Raw genomic sequence first — 17,111 nt, 5'->3', positions numbered from 1 at the left:
CTGAAGTAACACACATTACACACAAAAAAAAAAACCCTTGATAAATGGTACACAAAAGATGACCCGACATCTAACAATAGAAACTCCATTAAGTTATACTACAACAATCACATGTCCACAGAACACAAGACAGGTGAAAAACTACTGAAAGAAATCATAAACAAGAACATACAGACAACAGACCCCGAAAAACAAATCCAACCCATCATCTACTACAATACCAAGAAAACAGCCCAACTGAACCGTAACCACCATCACAAAAACACCATTATAGGAAGACCACGTTGTCTACCAATGCAAATGCAACAGTGAGGAGTGTTGACCTCACACCTACATTGGTACGACAACAGCGAAACTAACACGACGCTTGGCATGCCACCTGTCCAACGGATCAATGAAGTCACACTACACCACCTCACACACTCAAACATTAACAAGAAAGGACCTAGACAAAAACAAAACAATCATAGACAGAATCAGATCCCCGCAAGCTACTGCTCCTAGAAGCCATGTGCATGCAAAGCCATCCTAGTATCACCATCCAGGTCGAAGATCTGCAGGCCTTACCCTGAAAGGACTGGGCCTAGACAGATCAGCTACAAACACCACTAGGAGAGGTCGTCCAGACCTCCTGTAATATCCCCTATTAGCCAATGGTAGCCAATCAAAGGAGGCCCCTTCGCGCAGGAACACCAATGATCCCAACTCGGAGTATGAATAATTTATATATATATATATATATATATATATATATATATATATATATATATATATATATATATATATATAGATATATATATATATATGGTGAAGGTGGAAAAAGAAGTCACGGGTCTAGTTCCGAGTTACTGAGTTTATTCCTGACCGGTTTCGCTCTATGCTTTTTCAGAGGAATGTAATGCGTGTTACATTCCTCTGAAGAAGCATAGAGCGAAACCGGTCAGGAATAAACTCAGTAACTCGGAACTAGACCCGTGACTTCTTTTTCCACCTTCATCAACTTGTCACAATGTACCAACACATATATGTATATATGTATATATGTATATATATGCGTGTATGTATATATATATATATATATATATATATACATACACATACACACACCGAAACATTGCATCAACCAACGGACATTTATTTGGTAATATATTAATTCAGCATCGTAAATTAACTAGAGGTAAAGAAAATCTGAGTGAAAAATTAAACGCAGAAGGAGTAGTATCATTTAAGTTCGTTTGTCTACAAGGCCTCTCCTATATCATTCCATGACTTGCACAACCGCGCCAATCTTTGCCTACGAACTTCCTGCGAACATCTCTATCTCGTCTCTCCAGCTTCTGTCTGGTCTTCCTCTCTCACACTTCCTATCTCGCGGCATCCATTCAGTAACAAATTTGTTCCATCGCCCATCATTCTTTCGCACCAACTTTCCTGTCCAATTTCACCTCATTTCTTGTACTGCCTCCACAATATATTTCACTCCAACTTGCCCTTTTCTTGTTTTCCAGCGTTATTCCTACAGTTGATTTCACCGTTATTCTCTGTGCCTTCTTTGACTCTCATCATCGACTTCATCAGTTCCCAAGTCACACATCCGTACATCTTAGCCGACATTAAACATTGATTGTAAATTTTACGCTTCACACATTGGTAAAGAACCCCGTTCTCTGTCTCACTCACTGTTGGGACCTTTTTTTTGTAGAAGTGTTTATAGACTATGTTTGGAGATTCCTTCTGCTGTCAAAAACCTGCTCTTCTTACTGGTTTTAGTATGTTTATTTTCCTACTGATCTTCACTGCCATGTCTTTCATGTTTAGTCTAAAGGTCGTGTTAGTATTAAAACATGAGACCCAACAATTTTTGGTTCATATTCAATGGATAGGTATGGCCATTCAATTTTACTATTGGGTGTTTCTTTGACTCATGGTTATCTGGGATGGCGTCAGGGAAGCATTTGAGAGCAGAGCAGATAGGCTAGATGACGAAGAGAGACCGGAGCTGCATCGGAGACAATGGAGGGACAGTTACTGTTCATTTCTGTATTTTTCCCTGTAGCCATTTGGAATTTCTCTTGTTGCACTCCAGAATGGTTACGGTCTCTTCCACTGTTCTGTCAATGGATGACAAAACTCTCAAAGTTCTTTCCTATTTCTTTTATGTATTCTTGCCAGTTTGCTTTTTTGTAGTTTATGGATATTCCGATGTACTGTATGTATATTGTATTTTGCCTTCTAGCTCTATGATCTTTATTGGGCAGCGGCCTGAGAATGGATCATCCATAGTTTCTTATATTTATGTTGAGATGAAAGGAGAGCACATTGTATCTGGGGAAGTTGCTTGTTGCTTATGATCATAAGGTATTTCGAAGATGAATTGGCAGGGAATGAAAGAGAGAATTGAGCGAATTACTGGACTTGATCCAGAGACCTGGTTGCAGCACTGCCGGATCCGCAACTCCATTTGGAGACGGGGTGGCCTTGCGACAAATTGTCGCCGGAGTCCTCCATTGACTTTCTGTCTTCTTCCTCGTAAATAGAGCCGCTTCTTGCAGGGACAACACGGCAGTTCTTGTAGATAAGAAATGACTGATAATTCTACCAGGAAAACTAGAATGAAATACTACGTTATTGTTGATAAAAGATATCTTAAGCAATTATTTGAAATCTATTTATAGATGAACTGTTGAAAAAATCACGTAAAGTGCAAGTGATACAAAGCACTAGTTGATCAATCTAGTGAGTTCTTCGAAAATAGAAGTAATGAAATATGTGAATACTTAACAAACAAACAAAAACAAAAAAAACATAAATAGTGAAAATGTTGAGAAAATGTAGTGACCAGTAATGACATATGGAAAATAATGAAAAACGTTAAAGCTCCGTATACTGAAAATGACCCGTTTCCAATGAAAGATCTGATAGATGAACTTTGAGACATCAAATACTTATATTGAAATAGTGATTATATATATATATATATATATATATATATATATATATATATATATATATACATATATATATATATATATATATATATATATATATATATATATATGTAAAATAAGCTAAGTATCAATGTATTTAACCTACGTACAAAGGAGAGGGAATTATATAGACCAGTATCGAACTTGTCGAACTTAAAAAAAAAAAAAAAAAAAAAAAAAAAAAAAAAAAAAAAATACACGATCAAATTACAAAGGATTACAAAGGCGGAGCATGCCGACAGGAGACCTTTTGGTCCATATCTAGGTCGGATGCGAAAAAAAAAGATAATAATGTAAATAACAAATAAAATACATACCTGAATGTAAACGAGATTATACGGGAAAATCAGTCAACATATAGAGCCGATTATTCAACAGAAAAATAAAAATTTATGCACAACAATGAACGATTTAATAAGGATGGTGTAAAATGTTTATATTGGTTATTCTTGACGTCTTAGCAGATGGAGTTTGGAGGTGTCTCGTTGTAGCGACCAGGGAACCTCAATACCTTTATAATCGACACAGTATCTTACTGGAGAATCTGAGTCTACAGGCATTTGTAAAGAATTATTAAAAATTTGGTAAGTTATCTTGCAGAAAGACAAATAATCATACCATTAAAGGAGTATTATGAGTAACAATATTAGGCCTAACATTATTCAACATTTACACGGTAGAAATGTAAAAATGTGTTGCTATCATCTACGAAACATTGCATTCATAAGATATCTAAATGACAGCACAGCTAGGATGTTGATCCATGATTAAATGGACTGAATCACTGTAATCTGAACCTTCGACAAACGTAAGTGAGGAATGTTCCACATAAATATCTAATGTTTGAACCACGGTCCAATAAAATGATAGAATGTTTAAAAAGTATCCCCCAAAGATAATTTATCACGCTCCCAGCTGACACTACGAAATTAGAATAACTATAAAAAAAGTAAATATTTTGGGGAGAAACTATGATCTAGAACTGGAAATAACGGAGGATGTGAAACATTATACCAAATCTGCGACCAAGATATCAGTAAGAAGACGAAGCCCACTTGCGAGGCTAACATGGCGGCAACTAAATCCAAATGGATAGAAAAGTGAATACTAATCTCCACTCAATAGGGAATGCTGATCAGTTCTTTTACTGGCCCTCCGCGTCACCGGTGCGATATTATCCAAAAGATAGAAACTCTGGTATTATAATACCGACAAAGTTCTGGTAACGATTCAGCCCATTAACACTCAGACGTGAATTGGGAGTAATTGTCATTGTAATGTAATGAGACTGGAAAAGAAAAGTGTGCCAAAACTGTCACTTGATTGGATACCACAAGGGAGAAGGTCAGTGGGAAGACCCAGAAGATGAATAGGAGTCAGGGAAGCAGTTGTGAGCAGAGGAGATAGGCTAGATGACGAAGATAGACCGGAGCTCTTCATGGAGCGACTTTGCGGGGAGGACATCGATGACCGACAGATGCCTAACATGCACTGGGTAAGAGGCCGAATAAAATCGGCTGGTGTCAACCATAATTAAGGTTCTCGGCCTTGCTTTTAAGTTCTTAGTCATCAGGCGTTTGCCACATTGATATGTTCAATGCCTTTTTCGGTAAAGGACCGATTCCTAACAGGTGAGATTATCGCGGCAAAATCTTTACGGACGGCAATACTGGGTTAAATTTCAATCAAGAAATACTTGCTTCACATCCCCATCTGACCCCGAAAATATCCTTGTGTTTATCTTAGCATTTGCAAAAAAAAAAAAAAAGTCGAATATTTGTTTTCTTACCTTAGAACCTATGAACGTTGTATTTCCCTTTCATGCCATCAAATTACAAATATACTCCGTATATGCCTTGCTCCGATGTGCGCATCCTAAGTTTAGAAATAAACAAATAAATAAATAAATAGATAAACAATATAGAAATCTACCCTGAAAAAATTAAGTGATCGGACACTATTCAAGATTTTGTATGTGATTTACAGGACACTAAAAAAATAATGATGCGTGTATTTATAAGTGTTCTACGTAAAATATTAACCATTAAACGGTTGCTGTGATGAAATATCTTTAATTTTCCTAGTTTACTATATATTTTGGCTACATTCTGAGTTCGCGGCATGCGCGAGCATTCTAGAAGTCTCTGTCTCACTATTTGACTTCGTTGAGATATTTTACAGATAATGCTTAATTTTGTATTTGTTTTTAAATATAGAAAATAAATTGTTAAAAAGTTTTAATAGAAATAACAAAATGTGCACAGAAAATGATTGAATAACGTTAAGTACACAAATTTAGTTTTCAAATAAAACCAATTTTCTGCCATACGAACACAAGCTGCGCCGTTCCCTCCCATTCTCCCTCCATTGGCCCGCGCTTCGGAATGTGTAGTTCCTGAACAGACACAGTCAAGAACGGACGGAGTGAGTGAGCACCGATATTTTATATTCCTTTTGTGCCAGAGTGAAGTAGTCTCTTGACATCAACCATGGAAGGATTTAAGCACATTCCCGTGAAACTTGGAGATTTTTCTGTCATCGATCAAGAGTTTAACTCCATTCGAGAGCGTTTTGATTCTGAAATGAAGAAGATGGAAGACGAGATGACCCGCTTCAGGAATGAACTAATGAATCGCGAGTCTTCACTGTTCTCACGATCTATGATCGCCAACACCAGGTACACTTGATATTTTAAGTATATGGGTAGAAAGTAAGGCATGACACGCCACACGTATACCTAGTGTGACGCCTCAAGGTAGGTGACGTTTTGGCGCAGCCTCAAATCCAAATATTGACAAGATCTGCCTCGTGCCGCGGTTTTTGACATCTATGGAAGGTTCGTGTGTTATTATTGTTTTTTCATCTTAGTGGTTCAGTTAAGCATTTCATCAACACTGAATACCGTTGGAACATCGGTAATATTAACGGTGTATTCGGCATCATTAAACAGGCGATGCTTGACACTCAGACCATAATAAGGACAATTCAGTTTCTCACGAAATTCTCAATTGCCCACGCACGACTTCAACTATCCACACTAACCTTCGTTTCAGCTACTGGAAGTATAATGCACTCCGCCCAACCCAGCCACCACCACCTCTGTTCTAGACTCGTTCATGTCACAATTTATGCTGAATTCTGGTATCCTCACGAAAGTGGTGAGAAATGACAATGATAATAGAACCCGATGAAATATAACATAGGTCGTCGAGGTTCATAGGTTGATAAAGCGTTCGAATTGGCAAACGACCTTTATTTGACCACGGTTACAGCTGTTTATTCTCCCGCCTACAACCTTCCCCCCGATCCCTACCCACCCAGGGCACGCCTTGACCCGCCTGTTTGTAACTGTCCATTCCAGTCGTCAACTTAACTCGGCACAATGCCATCATCCCCCGTTTTTTTGTGCGAAGTTCAGGCGGTTTTATTAAACTATTTTGAGGCCTATGGCTTGAATCTGGTTTCGATTTGTCGGATCTAACATCCGCATAACATGTCACCTTGTTCGATGGTAGTCCACTAGTTCATAGAAACATTGAGTAGATAGTCTGTAGCCGACATAATTAAAGTACCACACGGGATTTGTCAGTGTTGTTGACACTTTAAAAAATGCGCCTTCGGGAATGATTAGCGAGGTAATGCCGCAAGTCGTGGTAAGAAGTAGCCTAGCAATGTCATCCATATATGAAATGGACTACCTGTGTCAGATCGCTTGCTTACGCTGGATTGGTTTTTGTGGGAGGGGAAGGGATTGGATGCTGTTCCCAGCAGAGTAGGTTGACGTTATTAAGACATGCCAGTAATTTGATGAAGGTGGGTTGAAAGTTTCATGGATGCAGGTCTTGGGGATTGAGGTAAGTGCCTTCCTGCATACTTTGGCGATAATTAAACTACAATGGAGGGACCAGTAGTCCCATAACTGAGTTCCATCAGTTTCTTGGAGACGACCAGACTTCAAATGGAGATCAACGCGATGATATCTATGGTCACTATATTGCCCCTCTCCGCCTCACAGTGGTGCACAGTATACGCTATCTCGCAGTTTCACAGCTGTGCTAACCTTTGCCACGTCACTCCTGCAAGCATCTCTCGTGTCGTGACCTTTAGTCTGGTCTCCTACTGCCACGCAATATCACAACGTTCATGCAGTTGCACGCTTGCTGCACCGACTATCCTCCCGTTTACTTACCTGAATGCCCAGGAAGTGGGAGTTGACGTTGATGTCCCTGGAGATACTTATTAACGTCAGGTAATTTGATTGCATGTCTATTTTTGGTGTCTCGGTATACCCAACATCGATTTCTCTCCCCCTCTTCTTTCTGCCTCTTGTGATAGGGCTTTGAGAATTGGGTGCTTGTTCATCTGAATGTTTCAAAACTTGTATAAAGGCTCATGGCAACCACAAGTAAACCAAATTATGTTCGCCCTAAATGTCTAATTCGAGCTTATGTGAAAACAATGAAGCTGTATTTTTCTCCCGGGAGGATTGTTTTAAGAAATATCTTATGCTCCGTTGGCAAGGATGTTGACCACGCAGTTGCATTGAGTCGCAGTTACCATGAGGAAACGGATGGTGACTGTAGCGGAAGTTTCCCATATGATGATATCATGAACAAAGGTTACAGGGTGTCATGTTTGTCGCTTTTTTCGGTTGTGAAAAGACGTGGAATATGTGTCACATGACAGGACGCAATTTAATTGGGGTGGTTCAATTTCGTCTTGTGAGTTGCATGTTCTGGTGTTTTCTGGCAGCGAGTAGGTGATGAAATCCGCCCTAGACTTGGCAGTCAGATGACCGACCAATGTGTCAGTGTACACCTTGCTGCATAAGAACATCATATTTGACTAACTGGTAACAGAATAACGGTGGAGCCTCGTTTGTTCGTGGATCAGAATGATTTTTTGTCTGCGTCATATTGCATGTGGCCACCCTTGCAATACGGCAGCTTCCGTTATGGTGTAATGCTTGATGGGCTGGCGTCATCCAGGGGTTGCCCTGAAGCGTTAACCAGGTATCATCAGCGCCCTTCCGGATGATAGCCCAACGCTCGTATTTTCCAATCTATGGGAAAGTTGTGGGCGAACCACTGCCAAATGGAACGAAGGACCCACAAATTGCCAGATGTTAGGATTTTTTCAATTTAGGTTATTCCTTTTGAAAGTGTAAATTTAGTACACTGGACAAGTTACGTTCCTAAATTAACAAAAGGAAATTTGTGACAATTTGCAAGTGCTATTTGGAGCATTTGGGGATACAAAATGACTCTAATGTGCCTAATGATTTTATACAAATCTTTAGGCATGAGGATCATGCGCCGTATGGTGGGGACAAGAGCCTCAAGGCGACCTGTTGCATCCATGAAATATGTTCCAAGCTGAATGAAGTAGGCGGTAGGCAGGGAAGTGTTGACCTCTTAGACGTTGAACGCAATCTCTGTCGTCATTGCAGTGGTGTTACACAACATTGAAAGTGTATGTCATTGAGTAGAACAAATCTAGTAGTCCCCTCTGTATGAAAGGGATCAATTGGGAAAAGCTTATCTTTTTTCAATTATTCCTTGTGAAAGGTCTGGCTGTTTCTTCAGGTTTTCCTCGCATCGGCAGCTCCACTTGCAAGAACGTAGTATTTACGCCATTTGTCCATCAGTGCCATCGCCGTAGCCAAGGGATTTATCAAACGAATGCTTCTGTGTTCTCAGAAGTGATAAAATTTCGTTCGTCTTATAATGGTGTGGGGTCATGAACTTTTAGATTTGGGGTGACCTCTATTAAATTTGCTGTACCTGGTATATGTCTGTGTGTATAATTTAAAATGTAATTTGTTGCTGTGGCAGCACAAACAATTATGTACTATGATGGGAGGTTGGGCTTACTGTTTCGGTAGCGTGGCGAGTTGCAAACTTTTAGTGTCGTCTTCGAGGTTGTCGAGTCGTATATTATGCCCGTACAACGAAGAATAATTGGCGTTCCTTCTTGGATATAACTATGCCTTGATGCCATTAGAGTAAGGGTTCCTAGTAGTAATATTGTGATGATAATATAATGATTGCTGCCTAAAAATTAACTGACAGGAAACCCGGTCCTTTACAACGACTGGCCACGGTCTTTGGGTCCTGATATAGATCTATGGGAAGAAATGTTTGACTTCAGTACAGTATTGTATGCTTGTGGCGTTTGTTTTAATGTTTGTAGCAGTAAAATGACAGTCGACAATTGTCCGCCTCACCTGGATGAAGATGAGGACGTTGAGAGGTTTTGACACATTTCCCTAATAGATTATACCTTGCATCACTGATGCACATGACACGCATTAGTTCTTGAAGTACATTTTATTTCGGCTATGGACATGGTGAACGAAAAACAACTACAACGAGAAATTCGCGAGAAAAAAATATTTGCTCTTATTTTAGAATAATTTCAAATACTTATATTAAGGACGAGAGTACAAAAGATGAGTGTAGTTATTGTCGCCACCCCCGGTCATGTCGCGGCCCAACGGTTAAACCGTTAGGCCGTTGGTAATCCTGCGGCGGTGCTTTTCATCCGAGCGTTGTGCGCAGTTTCCCAAGAGTTTTGGCTCTTTCTTTAATTCTTCGGACAACGAGGGTGGTTGGGGAGGACATCTTAGGGTGACAATTCATTCATTCATAAGAAATGCATGTTAAATGTCCCATGAATGCTTCTCATACAATGGGATAGGTGCATCGAAGTCGAGTTGGAATACGTTGCATTTCTTGTTCGATCTCAATTCTTGTAAAAATAGTATACCATTAGATGATATTTCATAAATAGTACTTTATGTTTTCTTTCATGAAGTCGTATGCAGTAACAATCGTTTGGACAGAAGCATATCTTCTGAAATTCTATATATCTAATAGAAATTGTAAAAGTCCAGATGCATTACAATTTAATTGGGGTTTGTTTAACGATGAAAATAACTGTTTCCGTTTCGTAGTATACAATCTCGCCCTTATATTAGTTGTTCATTTTGAAATATTTAATCATTCGTGCGTTACGAAGATCTACCTTGTAAATTTGTGTATCTTCTTGCACATGGTTTAAAAGGTTATTTCTTGGCCAACAACTAATGCACAGAGGAATCATTCCTTATATCGAGCAGAATACCATGCAAGCACGCTCTCAACCACCGTGAACATTGCACCAGAATGGTTCATAAATTTCTCTAATCTTGTTCTAGCATGTGATACATAACCAATAGTAGGTGTCACAACTGTGACAGGGCCAAAGTAGGTTAGTTGTTTATCATAGCGATTCTGGGATTGATAGTTGACGCTTGCCGACCGCATTTGGCTGGTTGTATCCGTGTATAATCTATCAGCTCGTCAACCTGCATTCCATCATATGTTCTCACTGTATTTGTTGAGTCGCGTTCGTGTATTCTTACTCGTTTACTTGTCTGTGTATACGTTGCTCGCTTTCGTAGGTCATTTTGGGCTTAGCCTCATTTCATATACCTTCACTTAAGCTGTCCATGTCTTTCTTGACTTGACGTTTGTGTGTGCAGGGTAATTTAACACCCGGCCTGATGGCGACGGCGTAGTCCTTCGCCGATCCTCGAAAGTTGTTTAATAACACACGTGTAATCTCTCTCTCTCTCTCTCTCTCTCTCTCTCTCTCTCTATATATATATATATATATATATATATATATATATATATATATATATATATATATATATATATATATATATATTGGGACAAATTATGGGAAAGTTGGAGGGGGAAACACGTTTTTTTTTTTTTTATCTGAATATCGAGTTTATTCCTGACCGGTCGCTTACAATAGCTTCTGAAGCAGCTATTGTAAGGGAAACCGGTCAGGAATAAACTCGATATTCAGATAAAGACCCGTGTTTCCCCCTCCACCTTTCCCGTATGTATGTATGTATGTATGTTTCCCATTATCGAAAAATAAGGTTAGAAATAAATGTATTTATATTTCGACCACTTTCTGTGGTCCTCTTCAGGAGATGTGTGTGTGTCGCATGTTCTGCCTGTGTCCGGGTGGCGGTTACATGTGTTCCTCTTGCATGACGGCAATTAATTTGCTCAGGCACTCCCAAGTATAAATATATCTTAAAGCCTCGTTCACATGGCGACCATAACTTTATGTTCAGGTAATAATTGGATTTTCCAATTACTTTAATCAGACATTTTCTACTTGTCTTTAGCTTACCTAGGTAACGTGTACATACCAAAATACCTTACCGATGTGATGGTCATGTTATGTCTTTCCACGTGCCCGCTCCCTGCCAACGTCTTGCTGCCCCTTATCAAGAAGTGACAAGATGATGTCAATGGCTTTTTCTATTTATAACCACCCCCTTCTAGTTCCTACTCCAACTTTTCTACTTCCTGATTTTTCTTACATTTTTATTTTCTCCTGTTCCTCGTTTATTCCCCGGCATCGTCTCGCCCACCCCTTTTCTACTTCCTTTTTCTGCTCCGTCCTCATTTTCCTGCTTTATCTCTCCTTCCCCCCCCCACACACACACCTTCCCCTTTTACTATAATTGGAGACTAATTTCCACTCAAAGAAACGCACTGATCATTTTGAATTTGCACTATCCTTCCTTGCTCTTACCCAACGCTGTATTGTTCCTTCTGTTACAATCGCTGATGATCTGCGATGGAATACACTGTGGTTCTATTGCTCCACCACTTCATGATCACCTCCTGCTCCTCCGTGGCATCGCATTCCTGATCATTGTAGCCATCAAACGTTTTCCATTCAGCCCAGGTCGGGCTTCGCATGCAGACTTCAATTAATTTACATATAGGAACTGGGCATGAGCGCGTTGGTTTGGGAGGCCTGGTTAAGGAGAGAGAGGGAGGTGCTGGGAGTGAGGTGAACGGTGTGACATAAAATATATGTAGAGGCGAGCGAGATCGGTCTCCTTGTTGCCAATGAATATCGCCCGTAATGCACTGCCCAACCGTCGTCGGAATGACTAATACCCCCATATCTCTCTCTCTCTCTCTCTCTCTCTCTCACCACCAGACTTGATTTCCTGCCCCCCCCCCGGACCCTACCCATTCCTTATGGTGGACCACCCTTATGATAGATACCAGGAAAATCTTGGGACCTGGGTACTTCTCATATGCGAGTCCACAGGAACATCTGTTGTTTGCAAGGTGTGCAGCAGGAGCACTTGTTGCCCGTCGCAAACGGTCGTCCAGTCATTGCAGAGTTTCGTGAGGAACTTGACGCTGAGCCGTGGATCATGTGCTTGCAAGATGATACGGTGCGGGGTGGGGTGGTGGCGAGGTTGAGAGGTAGAGGTGGGTTGGGGTTGGGGGGTCCTGTCAGGCACGGTGGGTTGGCCTCACCATCGCACCACTGGCACGTCTCCACGTGGGAGAAGTGGTTGGGCGGTTGGTAGAGTCCCAGACTATCAGTACGGCGAATCCTGCCCAGGGCTGAAATTATTTCAGTGTCTCTGCGCTTCGAGTCGCTATTCCAACTCTCGTGGGCGGGGAGTTGTGTGTGTGCGTGTAAGGTCATAGCATTACCCATAGGTCGATCATACGAGCTCTCTTCAGGGGGGGAAATAGCTGTCGATCACGAGTTCAACACATGATCCAAAGACAAAATATCCATGGGCTGAACGAGAGGGCGCACGCTCGAAGTTCAAAATGAAAAAAAGTAAGAAGGATGTCATAAAAACAGAAACCATTGTCTTGGGTACACTGCTATCATTGCATTTATTGACATGCATAGTTTTAGATAGAGAATGGGTACATTGTATGTAATGATTAACCATTATTTTTTATTTACTATTGGTATTTTTTAAGTATTTGAATGGGATAAAAATAGTACAACTTCAAGTCAAACTCACCTCTAATATCACGCGCACCAATACAAACGTACAGTCATGACCAAAAGTTAACCACCCAATTTTTTCATATAAAAATTTCAATTCTTTATCTGACCATTTTTTTAAATCTATTGAATAAAATTGCATATATGTAAGCCAAATACTACATAGGAAATTTTTTGGCTTTGAAACATGTATTATGGGTCAAAACTTTTGCTCGTGACTGTATACAATTTATTCAGTGCAGAGGGTAAAGTAAGAATTTCAGACGAACCTAGAAAGTGGGCGAAACGTATGTGGCTGTGACCATTTTTAATTTCGGGTTGACCAGCGTGGTTATGGTAGGGGTAAAAGGAGGCAGGGTAGTGGTGGTGGTGGTGGTGGTGGTGGTGGTGGAGGATGTTGATGTTTATCTTGAGCCTGTCCTTGTGACAGGACCACATGTGATGAAGGTACACCGCCGCTGGAAGATGAAGTAAGCTTGGTTTTAGTACTGTAATGTCTTGAATGGCATTGGTCAGTAGCATTCCTGTAAAGATAGTCTGGCCTTCCCAGGGAAACCTGTCGATTCAGTAAACTGGATCCCTCCATAGAAAATTTGTTGAAAACCTTGGCGAGCTGTCCCGGTGAGGCCTATTGTGTTGCTAATCAAGTGAGGTTATGGCGGATTTGGGCAGCAGCACTGGGAAAGGTGGTAAGGTGGAGAAACGGGCTTGACGAGCATGGAAGGGTGTTTGTAGGAGTGGGAGAGTTGGTGAGCCGGCCTCGTGGTGTCGTCGCCAGACCTTGTCTCACCACCAACTCTTCAACAGACGCCACAACTGGTGTTTCCATGGGTGTCGCCTCTACGAGTCTACAGCCACACCAGTGACACATGCATGGGGATGGAGCTGGCGAGTTTGGCGCTTTCTCGAGTGGTGTAGAACGAAACTCTTGCGTTATGCTGGTCTTCACATGCAGTACAAGCATTAGTCACTAGACAGTTAGGCAACACGTAGCGGAAGTTATTCTATGGGCACCAATACACAGGTCACCGTAGCCTAGTCACCAGTACATGTGTTGCCAGTTAACGGCGTGTGGCGCCAGTTTTGCCGCTGTGCAATTGAAGTACGTGTGTCGTGCATGGCTACTCACGCAAATCCCGCTCTTGTCAGTTCTCTTTGTTGCAGGTTCCCCGAAACGCCTTGCATGGCACCACAGCAGAGTCTGTCACCATTTCAGAACATCCCCAGGTTTGCTGGCTCAACCCAGTCGACATCAGCCTCCTCTTCCTCGCAAATGCAAACTCAAGCCGCTCAGTAAGGAACCTTGTTTGCATGGCTGTGGTGGAACCTTCCCCTTTTCCCTCGCGTGCAGTAACTGTTCTGCATCAGTAAAACATTCCCCCGCACCTTTCCACCCCACATTGGCATTGGGAACTCCGACTTCACCACCCGGATGCTGACGGCGACAAAGAGACGCGGTGATATTGGACCCTTCTATTGCCTTTAGGCTCGTGTGTGGCGTCGAGTACCGGAAGGTGTCCTCTCGGTTGTGCCTCTTTTGTGACGTGTTGACGGGCGCCTTGGGACTGGGCCCTCTCACTCACCCTTCCTACCGGGGTCCGCCATCAGAATGGACTGGATCCCACTTTTATATATATACATATGTATGTATATATACATATATATACATATATATATATATATATATATATATATATATATATATGTATGTATTACAGGTGAAAAATGTAATCACACATTTGTCAATCAAGTAGAAACCACTATTGGAGTAGAAAAGACTGGAAACGGGGAATCTATATATTTCGATTAAGCAGCACGCTCTCTCTTAATTGTATCTACTGAAGAGGATTGCAGTTTGCAATCGAAATATATATATTCCCCGTTTCCAGTCTTTTCTACTCCAACAGTGGTTTCTGCGTTATATATATATATCCTGGGGTAGGGGGGTGCCACTCATCATCCCTTACCTCGATCCACTGTTTTTCCGTATGATCTATGTTGGTGATCACCATGCAGGTAACTTATCGCCCTGCTTGTGCCGGGTCATCTTTGTATGTGTGTGCGCATGTGCCCCTGTGTATTCCATTGGATACAGGTCATAATGTCCGTCGCCCATTATGTCCTATTGTAATGGTCAAAATATTGAGGTATTTCGCTTGATTAATAATCGGACATAATGGCCACACTGGTCGGGCATTATGGACCAGGACATTTCGGCGTTCGGACATTTTGACCAACGTCAATTCTACTGTTTATATCCTTGAGGACGGTTTGAATTCGCCAGTGATCAACTGGCGCCCAAATATGTGTTCGACAATTTGTATTCACGTATATATCCTGAAGGAATCGCGATGCCTTGTTTTTGCCACTGACTCATCTGTACTCTGACCTTGTGTTGTGTGTGTGTGTGTGTGTGAGAGAGAGAGAGATGACGCTGATGCGAATTGTGCCAGACCCTGCTGGCCAGCCGGACCGTGTGCTCAATTTGGCGAAGAGCTCATACGTGAGTTCGAGAGGGAGCAGCATCAGCCCCTGAGAGGTTGCCATGCTACCTGTGAGGAGACGTTGCACCCACTCACGGCCCTCTTTGGATCTCGGTTGAAGGAAGATGGGAGGAGGTGGGGTGGGGTGGGGGTGTACGGGCTACGCATGCGTGCTGAGTGCCTCGTGTAGGTGGCGACCCACTCCAAGGACGAAAACGCCCACGACTGAACGAGACTGCAGTCCACTTCATGCACGCACCTGCCAAAAATGCGTTACAGGGATCACACGACGGTTGCCGTGAGCGTGGCAGCGATCATTCCTTCCTCTTCCTCTGTTGTTCGGCCTCTTCCCGCATCTCTCGATCTTTCTCCTTTTTTATCGTTACTTTTCCCCCCGTGTCCCTTCACACGTCCTAACGTTCCATTATCCGTCTGCATTCATTTCACTTTCGCCTCTTACATTTCCTTCCGTCCAGTATTATATGTATGTAATTATGCTTAGCTGTCAACCAAGGATCAAACCCGAGCATACATGATCGTGTCAGTCAGATTATTTATTTGTATGTCATCATTATACCAGTGATATACCATGGGCATACGCTTGTCTCATGTTCTTTGTGGTCTTCCTGGTCCCCGTTTCCCCTCAGCACCATTCTTTCCTTTTCCCATCCCCTCTACTGAAGCACAAGTGATGGCTGGCGTGAGGAAGTTGGGGGGAGGGGAGGGGGGCTTCCACTTCCCACCCCTTCCTGGCGCCACCCCACGGCCTTGGGTAGGCAGGAAGGCAGTCAGGTAGTGTGCCTCGTCGGCCCCAGAATCGCCGAAAAAAGAATACATGGGTATTATCTCGCCGGTTGGGGGACATGGTGGAGAGGAGAGGTGTGTGTGTATGTATGTATGTGTTGGGGGGAGGGGTGATGGTCGGGTCGGGTCCAGGCTGTCTTCATTCTCTCTTCCTCGCCTCTTGCCTGGCCCACTCGAAGTAGTTCGGATGTAGTTCTTGACTTCCTCTGCTGCACCTTGGCTTAACGCTTGTTTTCGGGACGTCGCGCGTTCATGACACTCACGTGCTACCTGTCGGTTCTTCTCACAAAATCACATTCCCTCGCCCCTGTCCTATCCACACTGGGTCCCCCCCTCTGCCTGGGCATGTTCTTCTTGCATCTGATGCAATTTCCTCTAGCAACTATCAACTACGCATTTCTTATGCAACTGCCTCCCACTCATCTGGTTCCGAGTATGAACTTCATATCTTGTCGTTCTGTGGTCTCTTTCCATATCTCCTTGTCCTCACACTCTTCTTCCCTCCTTCCTTTCCTAATACTTTTCCTCCTTATCTTCCTACACCCCCTACATTCCTTTGCACTGTACTTCCTCTTCCCCTCTCCTCCTCCTTGTCCTTCTTCACTTCTATTTCTTGCCATCTTACCTCACTTCGTACTCCTACTCATCTTCCCTCTTCCTTCCGCTTCTCCTCTTTACCTTCCTCTGTCCTTCTCCCCTTCCCTTTCTCTTTTCCTCTTCCCTTACCTCTTCCTCCTCGCCTCCTCTTCCTCATTCTTCCTTTCTCTTCCTTCTTCCCTTTCCACACACTTCCTTCCCATCCCCTTCCCCTTCCTTCTCCCCTCACTTTTCCTTTCCCCCCTTGCCCACTTGTTCTTCCCACCTCTCATCTCCTCTCCTCCAATTCCGTACCATATTTCCTTTTCCTCTCCTCCAATTCCTTACCATCTTTCCTTTTGCCCCTCTCCTTCCTCCTCTCCCTCCCCGTTCTCCTTCCCTCTCAGGATCTCCTTTA

At 42.4% G+C, this 17,111-nt stretch overlaps 1 protein-coding gene across 3 annotated transcripts in view; it reads left to right on the top strand.

Annotated features, from left to right (window-relative positions):
• Positions 1–5,364: 5,364 nt before the first annotated feature.
• The window catches only part of LOC143036802 (alpha-crystallin B chain), a 43,306-nt gene continuing 31,559 nt past the window's right edge, over positions 5,365–17,111 (top strand). The window contains exons 1-2 of one of the 3 annotated variants that reach the window (XM_076204556.1): positions 5,368–5,664; positions 13,995–14,123. In XM_076204556.1, coding sequence (XP_076060671.1) covers positions 5,477–5,664; positions 13,995–14,123 — 317 coding nt within the window. In that variant the 5' untranslated portion in view covers positions 5,368–5,476. Of the gene's footprint in view, positions 5,665–13,994; positions 14,124–17,111 lie in introns of all 3 variants that reach the window. The other 2 variants (XM_076204558.1, XM_076204557.1) reach the window with 2 other exon arrangements.

This window comes from Oratosquilla oratoria, chromosome 21, assembly GCF_046742065.1.
Source record: "Oratosquilla oratoria isolate Oo_2021 chromosome 21, ASM4674206v1, whole genome shotgun sequence".
Classification (NCBI taxonomy): Eukaryota; Metazoa; Arthropoda; class Malacostraca; order Stomatopoda; family Squillidae; genus Oratosquilla; species Oratosquilla oratoria.
The sequence above is the reverse complement of the archived record's forward strand: the minus strand, read 5'-3'. Positions and strand labels throughout refer to the sequence as shown.